The 15,033-nt window shown below is 41.1% G+C and overlaps 1 protein-coding gene across 1 annotated transcript in view; it reads right to left on the bottom strand.

Moving 5' to 3' along the window:
• Positions 1–5,205: 5,205 nt before the first annotated feature.
• Dcdc2 (doublecortin domain containing 2) overlaps positions 5,206–15,033 on the bottom strand; it is a 165,459-nt gene continuing 155,631 nt past the window's right edge. The window contains exons 9-10 of the mRNA XM_055614501.1: positions 13,711–14,010; positions 5,206–10,522 (exon numbers count right to left, since the gene is read on the bottom strand). Of these exons, the coding sequence (XP_055470476.1) occupies positions 10,418–10,522; positions 13,711–14,010 (405 nt within the window). The 3' untranslated portion in view covers positions 5,206–10,417. The remainder of the gene's footprint in view (positions 10,523–13,710; positions 14,011–15,033) is intronic.

Here is a 15,033-nt window from a genome sequence, read left to right as displayed (position 1 = left end):
AGGAGACAGCTCCAATGAAACTCTACCTTTCCCCTTGGTAGCTCTTATTCTACAGCACAGAGGGATTAAGTAAAGGTTCAGATGCTATTAGTGACATTATTATGCTTTTAAGTGAGGAAATTACCAGCGCCTCCTCTGTGGGTGCAGTGCATCTATTATGTGGTCCACCTTGGCCAGCACTTCGTCTGTCATTTAGTTCCAATATGTCCCCTTTTCTGCAAGAGAACATTATTAGAGTTTGAAGAGATGGCTGTGAGCTGCTATGTCAGAGCTGGGAATCAAGCCTGGGTCCTTTGAAAAAGAAGCCAGTGCTTTTAGCCACTGAGCCATCTCTAACTCCAGTTCCAGTGGCTCTCACGCCATCATCTGGCCTCTTCAGGTACCAGGCATATACACAGTACAGAGATTCATGCAGGCAAAGCATCTGCCTTAGTCAGGATTTCTATTGCTACAACAAAACACCATGATCAAAAAGCAAGTTGGGAAGGATAGAATTTATTCAGCTTATGCTTCCACATTGCTGTTCATCACCAAAGGAAGTAAGGACAGGAACTCAAGCAAGGCAGGAACCTGGAGGCAGGAGCTGATGCAGAGGCCATGGAGGGGTGCTGCTTACTGGCTTGCTCAGTTTGCTTTCTTATAGAATCCAGGACCACCAGCCCAGGAATAGTAGCACCCACAGTGGGCTGGGCATTGATGGGCCATTAGTGATCAATGGGGGCATTGATCACTAATTGAGGAAATATTTTACAGCTGGATCTTATGAAGGCATTTCCTCAAGTGAGGCTTCTTCCTCTCTGTTGATTCTAGCTTCTGTCAAGTTGACACAAAACACACCATACGTATAAAAGCATCCATACATATAAAAGCTTTTAAAGGGCCTACATAGAAGAGACTGCTATGTCACCTTAAGTCCTCCAAGCTATTGTTAATGTGGAACTGTTATCCAACAGTGATCCAAAAGGAGGTGCCTGGCCCTGTCATCAAGTACATAGCTTTCCAGTGGCAATAACTTCTACAAGTTGCTTTGGAGAAGGCAGAGAATCTGACTGGCATCATCCCGAACAACTGAGGTATTTGGAAGGCAGCAGAAGCAGTAGATTCGAAAGTTCAGCATCTGCCCAGCTTGCAGTGAGTTCAAGGACAGCCTGAACAACTCACTGAGGCCACTTTCAAACAGAGCCAGGGGGCTCTAGGTCTACAACTCAGCCATAGAGCACCTTGTCTGGTCCAGGGTAAAAATATCTGAATTGTTAATAGCAACACCTCCCTTTTAACTACTCGGCAATTCTTTCTTCACCAGTAATATATAAATACATTTATTTTTAATGTTTTTTTTCTTACATGTATGTGCACCACATGTATGCTTGGTGCCTGTGGACGTCAGAAGAGGGCTTTGGATCTCTAGAACTGGAGTTGAGGATGGTTGTGGACCACTGTGTTGATTCTGAGGACCAAGCCAGGATCCTCTGTAAGAGCAGCAAGTGCTCTTAACCACTGAGTCATTTCTCCAGCCTCTACTCCATCAATAATAAGCATTAAGTGATACCTTTGATAGTTTCTACCCTATCTTACCTTCAAAATCAACACATTCTGGTTCTTGAAAGATGATGAGTCAGCAGGCAAAGTTCTTGCCAAGAAATCAATCCCCAGAACATACATAAAGGTGGAAGGACAAAACTTACTCCTGAAAGTTATCTCCACTGACACACATGCACATGGAACACACACACACACACACGAATAAAGCTTTTAAATTAACTTGTTTGAGGGACCATATTTACAAACAACAAATGAGGACTCCCAAGAGACCCCCACAACAGTGATTAATCAAATTTGGCTTCTGGTGGCTTAATGCTATTCTAGAAACCTGCCATCTCTCTTGCTGCTCCAGAAGCCCATTCTTAAGAACATCTACTTTCCATCCAAACTACAGACACAGCCCACCTTTCTGTGAAATCCTGTGTCTCCTGAGCATTCCTTGTATCTATAAAGTCTGTGTTCTAGGCCCTCCAAACACCCTATCTTATACAGAAGACTCACGTAAGCTTTCCTGAATCAATAGTATGTTCAGTCCATTCCTCTATAGTCTACCATGTCAATCTGGCCTAACTACCTAATTTAACTCATACAGATATTGGTGGATATCAGGGCTGAGTGGGCACCTCACAGAAGTTCTTCAAATTTGTTGAAGCGCTGTGGAGTTAAGACTAGGATCTTACTCTATAGTCAACGTTAGATATAAACTGGGCCTCTATCGAAATTTTCCTGCTTCCATCTCCCAAATGCTGGGATCACAGGAATGAGCCGCTGCTCTTGGCTTCTCACTTCAACCATTAAAGTATATTCAAAAAGAGTTATGTAACACCATGGTCTGTCTGACGGCTGTGTTTTCCTACATGCCTCGAAATCACAGAGATTCTGTACTGGTAAATGCATCCTTTTCCATCCCAGTGCACCACAGTTAAACACAGGAGACAATCTGCAATCATAGGATGTAACCTTTCAAAGCCTCACATAACCCCAGGGCATGGAGTATTGTATGGCCAGTAAGTTGTCTAAATCCAGAAGCCCATCTGCAAATCTGCTCATGAAAAAGCCCATGGTACTTGTATTCCTCTATTTTAAGTTGAGTGGTCTCATTGCAGGACTGAAACGGACATTCTCACATAAATTTATGAAGGGGTATGCTTCATAAATGGTGCGTGCCTATAATCCCAGCACTCAGGGAAGCAGAGGCAGGTGGAGGCCAGCCTGACCTACAAAGCAAGTTCAGGACAGCCAAGGCTGCACAGATGAACCCTGCCTCAAAAAACAAACAAACAAAAACAAAAACAAACAAAAAAACACCATGAGAGAAGCAGGAGAAGCAAGATGGAGAAGAACAAGGATGAGCCCCAACTGAAATATCTTCAACCTGCGTGCAGGTGCTCTGGAGCAGACACCGCACCAGAGCCTGTTCCACCTGACACAAGGCACTCATGTCTTTGCTTCCCATGCCTGCGGTCATTGGATGCAAGACAATAATGCAGCAGTGAACCTCCTGGTCATTACAGTGTTCCTCTGCCTGAGAAGAGGTGCCCAAGCACTCAGTGCTCACAGCAGCTGGGGGATGGATGCACTAGTCACTGAAATGGGACATGGAAGGGGCAAGCTGCCCCAGACCGACCCACTGGGCCATGAGTCAAAGAATGGGGAAATTCACAAAAACTATTTACGGACAAACTGCAACCACAAATATTTCATGTTAAAACTTGTCGTTCTAGCTGGTGTGAAACATGCTGGTACATTACAGCCTCAAAAGCATATGTCAGAAATGGAAGAAGCCAAAATACAATTAGCAAGGTGCTCAGCTGAAAGAGTTGCCGCAGACACTGAAACAGAAGGGAGTATTAATGATAAGAACTGAGGAAGGTGACTAAACAGAAAACAAGTGGGACCCCAAAAAAAAAAGTTTTCAAAACCGTCTTAGGGCTAAGATATATGTCAGCTGGTAGAGTGCTTGCCTAATGTGCAGGAAGCCTTGGAGAGTGACCCAGCACCTATAAAATGGACATAGTGATATAACCCCGACATCTCCAGGATGGCAACTGGAACCATGAACAGGGATGGGCAATGCAGGGGTAGAAGTGTCTTCCAAGAATGGAACATTTGACTTTGAGGAACCAAGATGCCTCGCCAAGAGCTGTAGTCAGAGTTCTGAGTTCCTGGGGAGAAGGCTGGCTGGCGGTTGTCAGTTTGGAACTCACCGTGCATGAGTGGTTGTTGAGGTCATGAATGAGATTGCTCAGGGATACCTCAGGGACTCAAAGAGAAGGACGAGAAGTGGGTAAATGAGCAGAGAAGCAAGAGAACCACTACAATCCTAACTGTTACCTGTAGCCCAAAGCAGCAACCTGAAGGAACAAATGAGATGGCTCAGCAGGTAAGGTCACTTGTTCTGACCTCTGACTGGTCATAAGGTAGGAGGAAAAAAAATCAGCTCCTGCACATTGTCTCCTGACAGCCATGGTCATGGTGGAGGTGGGGGAGGGGAATAAATAAAATGTAAATAATAAAATAAAAATTTAAAGGAACAATAACATTGGCCAAGCAGGGTAACTTACATTTACGGTCCCAGCCTCAAAGGCCAAAGCAAGAGTATTGCTGTAAATTTGAAACCAGCCTGGAATACATGTCAAGTTCCAGGCCACCTAGCACTACAGAGTGAGATCCTGTTTCAAATAAATACAGTGATGATGGTGGTGATGATGATGATGGCAGTAGCAGTAATAGTAGGTAGTAATAATAACAGCAGGGGCTGAAGAGACGGCTCAGCAGTAAGGGTGCCTCCTGTCCAGTGACCCAGATTCAGTTTCCAGCACATGGGCTCACAACACCTTTACTCCAGCTCCAGGGAAGCTGACCCTTTCTTCTTGCCACCCCAAGGTGCCTGCACACACATGGCGTACACTCAAGACAGACACATACAAAAAAAAAAAAAAACAAACAAGCCAAACCAATAAATAGAGCAGCGAACCGTGAAAAACAGAAATCGTTGCTTCATCTAGTTTTAAACTATTTTAAGGTTTTTTGTTTGTTTGCTTGCTTTTTGTTTTGTTTGTTTTTGTTTTTGTTTTTGTTTTTGTTTTTGTTTTTTTTTTTTTTTTTCATTTTTTATTTCACTTTTCTTACTACCAAACCAATGAATTTGTTAGATCAACCAGAAGTGCCAGGCATTCCTGTCTCATTTGTCTTCTTAATGGAAGATTGAGTTTGACCGAGACCACTGGAGAGAAGTTGTAACAATTTAATAGACTGAAGCCCCATTAGAGAAGGAAAAAAAAATCCATTCAGAAGCCTGCAAGAGAGCTGTGTGCTTATTCAACAGGAGTAACCTAACAGATGCGTGCGAGCCGAGCTGTTTTCCCCTGTAAAGGCTCTATCGGTGACGGCTGTGGAGCATTTCTGATGCAGTCTGCAAAGCGGTCTGCCCCTGGCAGTTTACACACCTGCTTCCTGGCTAGGGTGGCTGTTCTCCATGGAATGAGCAAAGTGAGCTACTGCGTCCAAGCGGTGATTAAGCATATCCTCTGTGGCCATGGTCTTCAAATCATGGAGATTTTGTGCTTACCTATTTCTTAGTCGTGGAGGGGGGGGGGGGAATAAACTATTTAAAAGACAGCAGTAAAATGTCCCACAAACTGAATTTGAGTGAAACTCTTCGTAAAATTATATATTTATTTCTGTGGTTGTCTGTATACAAAATATACGCCAGGAGCATAACAATACCTCTCAACCCATGAGTCTCTAAAAATATCTCATACAATAAAGAAATAACGATTTTAATAGATCTGAATTTTTATCAAACAAACATGCATATAAGATTGTAAAAAAAAATACATAATGAGCTTAATGTCTATGCTGCATGCAAACCGAAGTACCCTCTAATGAGCTGAATGTCTACATAAGTCTGTATCTCTATGGTGTTCATGGAAAATGCTACAAAAAAATATTCACACAAGAAGTATTGACAACATGATCTCATATGGGAATACTGAACATGCATGTTAACTACATGAAACAACCATCTACACACAGGGCAGCTAGGGTAACGAGCTTTGTAGAATGTTGCTCGGATACAGAAATGAAAGCTACGTCTCAAAACTTGATCAAAAGACATACTTTTCCTTACCTAAAGACATTCTCAATATAACAAGTGCTCCAGAGAGCATACACTTAGTTTAATCTTTACAACATTCATTAAAAATTACCCACTACTATGTGCAAGCTAAAATGCAAGGAAAACACGAGAGCAACAGAGCTTCCTGTAATCCTCTAAAATTGACCACAACCATCCCATCCCTTTGGACAATAGCTGAAAGTCATTTAAACCATGCGTTTCCAGCCGAGAAAGCTGCATGGAGCTCATCTGGTCGCATTTCCAGATCGACACTAGGCAGCCATTGGCTCAGATGACCAGAGGTTCACTAGTGTCCCCGGCTTTATAAGTGCTTTTTTTTCTTTATTATGTTTAATTCTTCCCTAAGTCCGCCTCTTTTACAGGTGTTGTGACTCTTTAAGAACAATCTTTTCTTTCCTCTTCAACATGTGGGGACGTTCTTTTATTCTCCACCTGCCATTTAATCTTCGTGGGACAAAATGCACAATGGGGAAGCTACACCTACCTACACACCAGGGTATTTTCCAAAAGCAAAAGCCTTCAGATGCTTATGAGCATGCTAATCCGTGACAAAGAACTCCAGGTGACTGCTTAGAAAAATGGACTAACCTTCAGAGACCGGTTGCACCACAGGGTCAACCGGTCACACTGGTTTCCGGATACAAGGAGTCCCAGAGCTTCTCCCTGCCTCCTCAAATGGTCCACGTAATTTTAGCATCTCTTCCTTTTTTTGTTGTTGTTTTAGACAGGTCCCATGGCTCAGACTGGCCTGGAACTCACCATGTAGCTGAGAATGACCTTGAACTCTGACCCCCCAACACCTCTAGCTCTAGGGCACTGGGATAACAGGAACATGCCACCGTGCTTACTTTAAATGCTGGTAACTTTCTTATTTGGGAAAAGTATTGTCCCTTTTGGTTTCAGTAAAGCAATATTGAAACACTGTGATAAGAGTGGCCTCCTAATATTTGCTCTCACACGGTTAGCTTTGCTTCTCCCCATGTAAAAGCCTCACTCTGTGAAGAGCAGTGAGGCCTTTCCTGATGTCTGGGAGTGTACGAGTGTGCCATAGAGGTACCGATATACACGTACATGACGTTTTAGATTTTGTTTTGATCGGCACCAGTTCAGATGTGGAGTTTTCTACTCAGTGATTAATTCACCTTTTAACTTTGTTTTTGCTGCTTTAACAACAACAATAAAAGAGGAGAGCTGATTCTACAGTTCTTTAGAGGGCATGTTTAACATGATGAATGTGCCTCTGGTAACAGGATGAATATGCCTTCCTGTTTTTCTGCAGAGACAAGTTTAGCTGTAGCTTGGGGTGGGTAGGTCGGTGGTTGCTTGGTTGGTCAGTTGGTACTTTGAGATGGGGGTCTCACACTGCTAAGGTTAGCCTCAAACACACTGTGTAGCCAAGCATGATCTTTAATTCTTAAATCTACCTCTAGTGCTCAAATGGTGGGGTTACAGGTGTGAGCCAATGTCCCCAGCTGCAGCCACAGCTTTACCACGTTGATGGTCTCTAAATTAGTGAATTTCATCCTGTGTATAAGGCAGGTTGTATTAAAACAAAGTATTTACATAATTACATTCATTTATTTAGCTGTGTGTGTGTGTGTGTATGTACATGTGTGTGTGTCTCAGGGAGGGCTTCAGTATGTACATGTCACAGTGTAGGACATCAGGCTTGGTTGTAGGCGCTTTAGCTGATGAGCCGCCTTGCCAGCCCCCTAAAGAAAACTCTGAGGTTTCCAGGGTTTGAGCCCTACTGTAAGACTACCATAAACAGCATAAAACATGTCAGTATCATTTCACAGCTGTGCACCCACAGACACGTGACCGCTGCTAAGCACATGTATGATGTGTGTCTTTAGACGCCATACCAAGAATTAACCCTTTCAGGATACAACTGGAGTCATGACTTTATCATCTTCTTCCCTTATCATGTCTTCATCATGACATTCTTCTGACATTAAAAAATAAAACGTTTTTCTGACATTAAAGAATAAAACGCAAAATAAAATAGAATAAAATGCAAGAAAAGTGTCTTATATAGCAAGTCTCCCCAAGGCCCTAGGAAAACAAAGAGAGTAGGGGACCGCCCGATAGTCACAGTAGCCAGGAAGCTGATGGGCCTGCAAGAGTGGATTCAACAGATGCCAAAACATGTAGCATACCCCTCACCTGAAAGCGACTTTAGTCAAAGTCTCTTCTAGTCAAGTACAAAACTACCAGTGTTCTGATTCCACCAACAAACATGTGATCATAAGTGTCCTTAGAATTGAAATATAGCTCAGGCATCAGTGACATAAAACTAAGAAATTGCAAAGAACTGACACCTCAAAGCAATACATTGGAGATATATATATATACCTACATGTTTATATATGTATATTCAAGAGCCTTCTCTATAAACGATACATAACCCTCTACCAACACCTTCATTCATACGTTCTATGCATACTTCCTAAATCTGTCAGTAAGCCTCACTTTCTTTCGGACCTAACCTATTGTAGGTACCCAGTTTCCACAGAGGCTAGACGGCCTCTTGAGAGATGAATTGAACTTCAACTTCTGTAAAGGTCATCTTCATAGGTATGCCTACAGTTTTAACCCCTAATAAAGGATTACATATTTGGTTAGACAACAGATGGAGGTGATTTTTATTTGAGCCACATGTTTGGGTCTGAGTTTTGTCTTATTGACAGGTATGAAAATATATGCACAGAAGACTGTATCCCCATTCAGTTCACATTTTGTGACTCTTACTATGCCTGTAACCTTCTTGAAATGTTCTGAAAATCTCAAAGTTTATTTTTCATGTAAAATTCTGGTGTTGTGCTTCATTAAGACACCTGGCAAGAGAGTGCCTGAAGCCCAAGTGCCAAGTGAAATGAAGAAAGGAGGGAGCAGAGAGTGATGCTTTACTGCAAGAAAGAGAATCAGTTGGAGACTTGGTTAAATTTTCTTACATTCAGTTTTTATAAGATATTTGAAACTCTAACCCCAGACTCTGGAATTTCACATCAGAAGGCCACCTTCTCTGTTTCTCTAACAGTGCAAGATGGCTGCTGGTGTTCCATGTGTGTAAAAAGTAAGCCTATGCAGAGAAAGCACCACCCAGATTGGGCCCAGTTAAAATCCATCCTCCCCGATTCCCAGGCCTTATGTCATGATCTTCCTTAAAAACTGTGACATCATAAGCTCTGTTCGTATTTTCTACTTATGGAAAAATCAAAATAGCTTTGAGGAGAAAATACTATTTTCTATATTGCTTTAATATATATAACTCACAACTATTTTGATCCCAGATGGTTCGTTGTGAAGTCTGGATGGGAAAATAGACTTACAATAGTAATGAATCTTACCAAAAAAAGGCACTAGAAATTAAAATCTTTCAGCTTGAATTTTCTATCCGAGTAAAAATATATGCTTTAAAATGAGAAAAACATATTATTCTTTGTTTAGGGGAGAGAGACATCATCTCTACTATGATCATCAAACTAACGTAATTATTTTTTCTTCATCTATACATCACAAAGTAAAAGCATGTTAATTTATCCACCCATAAACCAAAATCAGGAGCTATGGAAAATTTTCAAGTTTTTTTTTTCACTAATTTCCAATCAAATGGAATCTAAATTTATTTTAAAAAAATAAAATAAAAGGAATCTGTTTAAAAGCCTAAAACAGTCTAAATATCTGCTTGAAAGCCTAAAAGGTTAGGTGGATCAATGGATGAATGGATTGGATGGATGAGTGGGTGGGTGGGTGGATGGGTAGATGGATAGATGAATAGATAAGAAAATGGACAGATGGACATACTATCTCTAAGCAACCATGACAGTCCTGATAGAAACACAGCAAGAAGCTGAGGAACTGGGTGGTCATAAACTCTTCTACTTTTTCTTTCCTATTCTATGTCCTTGTGTTTAGTAAACTGTTGACTTTTTTTAATCCTGGAAAGAATTCAATATTAACTACTAATATTGGGCTTTCCAACAGCATATAGAAGGAAAGGGCTTGTTCTTGGTGCAGACATAATGAAAACAGACCACTGAAAATCCATAGGATTTCCAGATTTTGCTTCCTGGTTTCTGCCTGAGAGCGACATCCAGCACACCTGATGTGAATCACCAAGATTCTGTAGAACCATTTCCTCTGACCAGGTGATACCTCAGGCTGTGTTTTGACTTTGTCTGAGGTGGACCTTGGCTGGAGGAAGAAAGGAATGTCACCATCCTTCAAATCGTTTGGATCTATTGCCATCTCCAAATTATCTCTGAAACTAAACTGGAATTGTTCAATCAACAGTTTATTGCTTTAAGAACATAATACATGTCTTCCTATTACCAATTCTTTAAGAATGTTTACTTCCTAGATAAATGCTTTAGAACAAGCTGCCAGTACTCTTGCTTCCAAGTCTACAATAATGTATCTAATGGGCACTAGCCCATGACTTTCTCCCTTACAAACATGGGTAGCCAACTGTCTTAAGGTGCAAATCCCCTTTGTCTGTCTTATTCTGTTCTTCTAAGAAAAAATTTTAAACATCTGTCATAAACATCAGTCATTCTCCTTTGAGCTACAAATTAACTAAGTCTTCCTTCCCTTTAGCTTCAATTTTTAAAACGCAACAGCTAGCGCCCCTCCATGTAGCCACATTCTGCATAACAGAGAGGCTGTGCTCATTGTTCAAGTACTACAGCCTGCGTGCTCCTACAGTCCACATATACGCTGCTCTGAAATCATCTATGCCACAGTAGAAGACTCCTTGTTTTGCTCATTCTCTTCATTTTCTTGAGGACTGGTGATTGTCACCTCTGGTCTTGGTGGTCTTTGAGCATCTAAACCAACCTGGAAAAAAACAGACCAAAACAAAGGTAATTGGCTCTTTGATTGATGAGAATAATAAAGTTTGCATAAATGTCCCATTTAGCCATGTAAGTATCCAACTACAAAGCATCCTTGTTTTTAGTCAGTCATCTCCTTGGCTTGCTGCTTTCAGCCTTTTATTTGGACTGAGCCCTCCTATAACCCTACTCCAACATGTGCTTTAACTGCACAGGCTCAGAGGATGTGGAGGCACAGATCCATGATCCCAGCACTTTGGAGGTAGAGGAAGGAGGATCAGGAGTTCAAGGGCAGCTTCAACTGTATATTAGGTCTGAGGCCAGCCTGTTTCAAAAACTTAAAACAACTAAATAACTAGATGAAATGAAAGCACAGATTCATGTCTTATGCTGCAGGGTGATTTTCCTCATTCTTCCTCTACATCTTTCACCTTTTCTGTTCAAAGGTTATTTATGCTTTTCAGTTAAGTGTTTCTAGAGGAGAGGAAAGAAAGAGCATCTCACTACCCCTCTACTTTTAGTCTTCGACCAGAATCTGCAGATTCATGGTATGGTGGCAAGTACCAAAGAGTATCAGAGTATTCCAGGGCAGAGCAGGATATAAAACCAAAGCATAGAGGCAGCTTTTCTCCAGGAGCAACCATTGTCCCTTGCATATCTCCTGTTCTCAATGACATTCATCACATTATGAGTCATCAACCCATTAGGCTTTGCTGAAATGTGAAGAACTGGCTAGTTTTCAAACTAGAGTCCATGACATTCTGAATGCTCCACAGCCTCAGAGAGCCCCCAGTCTTAGGGACAAGAGTAGTTCCAGATCACTAAACCTCACAGCCATGATTTATGCTATAGAAAAAGAAAAGAAATATATATGTGTGTATGTATGTACATATATATGTATGAATGTATATATGTCTGTATACATATGCATGTATACATATATGTATGCATGCTTGTGTTAATGTATATATGTATGTGCATTGCAAACATATATACATGTATATATGTATGTAGACATGCATATGTCAGTATATATGTATATACTCATGTATATGTATGAGCTCACGATACATATATGCAAGTATAGAAGTATGCACGTATACATGTATGTGTGTAATGCAAAGGTATTTGTATGTATCTAAGGAAGTATATATGGCGGTGAAATGTATATGTGTAGATGAATGTATGACTGTATATAGTTATGTGTGTATGTGTGCATGTGTATATGCTTGTATATGTGTTGAGTATGTATGCACATGTGCATTTTATTTCACACTATTTCTTTTTGAAGTATCTCAAAAGATCTCTTGACTGCAGTGCACACTTATCAACGGATGGCAGTTGCTATTGTGTATTTGTCTTCTATTTCCTGCTCTTTCCAACAGTGTCAGTTGCTATTGTGTATTTGTTGTCTATTTCTTCTTATTTTTATATGTCACGTTGCACAAGAACTGTCATATGAAAAAAAGTTTTACATGTAAACTGAATTTTTAGTCATTTGTAAGGAAAGAATCCTTTTATAAAAGTCCCCTGTTAACCTCTAAATTATAGTACATATAAGCTTAGACGTTCCTATACTTGTAAATGTTCCTATATTAATACACGAGGGCGAAGATAACCTTATATAATCATTGCAAGAAAGGGAAGAATCAAGGAGAACATGTCTCCTTGTGAATAACTGCTCCATTGCGAACATTTGATTGGCCCTTAAAGTCTCCAGGGAGCCACTTCTCTGAGACTTTGTGCTTCAGGCCCTTACCACGTGATATAACCCTGAGCTTATGTGATGTCTAATTCCTATCAAAAGCCTACTTTTCTACCTTAGTTTTTAAATTAATCTATTTTAATCAAAAAAGTATACATGTTGTGACATAACATATGTAACATGCATGTGCGCTGTGGGACTGGCTAACTTGAATCATTAACATCTGCATTATACCTCATAGTTACCTTCTCAAGTGGCGGAAAGGAGAACACTACTCTCCAGTCTTCAAGTATAAACACACATTCCTAGGAATAGTCGCTCTGCTGAACAACACAGCTCCCAAACTTATTCCACAGAACTGAAATTTTCTGTTCGTTGGCCAACTTCTCCCCAGACCCAAACTTCAGCCTCTGTTAACCTTCATTCTACCCCCTGCTCCCATAAATTCGCCTTTTTATGCAAGGAGCTTATACAGTATTTATGTCAGGTTTGCCACTTAACATAATGCCCTCTGACCTTCTATGCTGTTGCAAATTACAGGAAGATTCTATAAACTGTGTATTTTGTGAAGTCTAACTAGATCACACACTGAACTAAGCTAACCACTGGAAGATTGCATAGCAGGATCTTACTACCGACCCCCCTGTGGAATTGCACTTTCCTGCTGTAAGCCTTTATCAAAGGCTACGACAGCAGAGAGCTCTGTGAAAACCACTATTGTTGCCAGGAGGACAATGTTGAGCTCCGTGTGAGGAATTGTGTTCTGCATGTCTCACGCAGCCACACTGTGAAAATCTCACCTTGAGTAAAGATGAAATACAAGGTATGCCAAGCGTTTCCCTGTAGATGTTAAAGATGCTTTATAGGAATGTATAGAAGAATACAGGGAGCTCCGTGCTGACTGTTATAGCTTAGCCATGAGAACACTTTGCACCACTTTGCTGTTAAATTTCCTCGCCTGTGCTTTGCTACAGTGAAACAAGCCAGTACCTACTATGCAGGATGCTTGATTAATCTACTTAATGTGGGCTAAACAACTAGACTTTAATTTCTGTAAAGAGCAAAGAAGTCCCTGGTAATGGCCATAATGCTCTTTAAATTAGTTCAAGGTCTCACTGAGCTCCATATCATTTTCTAGTTTGTTCCTCCTGGTGAGTGGGTGAGTGGTGGAGTGATAGGTGAGTGAATAAATAGACTGATGGATGAATGGATAGATGGATAAATGGATGGGTAGGTGGGTGAGTGGATAGGCAGGTGGGAAGATGAGTGGGTATGAGAATGAGCAAATAGATGGAATAATAAACAGATATGCATGACAGTACTTATTAACTGATTGAAATAAGCAAAAATTGAAATTAATTACTCTACCATATGGAGTTTTGCTGCAGATTCTAAGTGTTTAGATAATTTCCTAAGCATGTTCGTGTGTGTGCAAGCATGTACACACTCAGATTTACACACAAACAAGCAAAAATCAATATAAGTACCTCATCTTGTCCACTGTTGTCTGTTTCAGCCTTTCCTTCCTCGTCCACTGTTGGCAGAAGCTCCTCAGTAACCGGGTCCAGTTCCTCCCCATTCTCTTCATCAGTGCCGCCATTTACCCTAGAGGGGCTTGCCTCCTTCTCCTCGTGGTCTGGGATTTCCTCTTCTTGCTCAGGGGCACCGGCAGCCTCACTATTCCCATCTTCAGTTTCACCATTCATTGCTGAGAAGTCTTCTGTCTGTTTGACGTCTCTGCTTGTTTTCTCTCCCTCTTCTTCCTCGTCAACTATTTCTGCTGGCCTCTTATGGAGCGAAAGAAACAATGGTTAAGAATAATCTGATTGGCCTGCTCTTTGATCACCTCCCCCTGAGGGGGGAGCAGTCTTACCAGGCCACAGAAGAAGACAATGCAGCCACTTTTGATGAGAACTGATAGACCAAGATCAGAAAGGAGAGGAGAACCTCCCCTATCAGTGGACTTGGGGAGGGACATGCATGCAGAAAGGGGAGGGAGGGTGGGATCGGGAGGGGAGGAAGGAGGGGCTTATGGGGGAATACAAAATGAATAAAGTGTAATTAATAAAAAAATTTTAAAAAGTTAAAAAAAAAGAATAATGTGACAGGATTCTTCCACTGCAACTACAGAACTGTGATCAGCATATTGCAGTCAAGTAAAACCTCCTCACAGCTGCAGGATAGTTCACAAGGTATACAGTGTTTACATTCACTGAGCTTCTCAGAGACATCCCTTAAAGTCTTCATTGGAGGAGCCTGTGAGTCTTAGATTGTTCCCTCTTACAGATAAGAAAACTAAGACGTAGAGAAGAGCCTGGCATAGTCTTGATGGATGAGCCATAATCTGAATTAACCTATGGTTCCAGTTCATGATCCATGATGGCAGACTGGAAATCAAACAGCGAGGTCCTGGAGTAATGGTTGTCTTTCTAATGCCTGACCCAGGAGAGTCAGATCACAGTCATCCCCCTGTGGGGATTGTCAACCCAGCCTATAGGGGAGGGCTTGTACCAGGACGTAGCCTGGGCTTTTTTAGTGCAGAACGTGGATAGGTTTCCACATAATGCCTCAGAGTTGACAATTTATCCCCAGGTGCAAAATTTAAAATCCTATAAACTCAGATTAAGCCTGAATACTGCCAATGATGCCCAATTTCTATCAAACCCTATTTCCCTACTTCTAGTTTGCATATATGATATTAAATGTCCAGTTAACAATGAAGAGAATGGGGGGATACAAAGTGAATAAACTGTAATTAATATAAAAGAAAGAAAGAAAGAAAGAAAGAAAGAAAGAAAGAAAGAAAGAAA

Source organism: Psammomys obesus, unplaced genomic scaffold, assembly GCF_907164565.1.
Source record: "Psammomys obesus unplaced genomic scaffold, mPsaObe1.curated_primary_1811, whole genome shotgun sequence".
Lineage (NCBI taxonomy): Eukaryota > Metazoa > Chordata > Mammalia > Rodentia > Muridae > Psammomys > Psammomys obesus.
The sequence above is the reverse complement of the archived record's forward strand: the minus strand, read 5'-3'. Positions and strand labels throughout refer to the sequence as shown.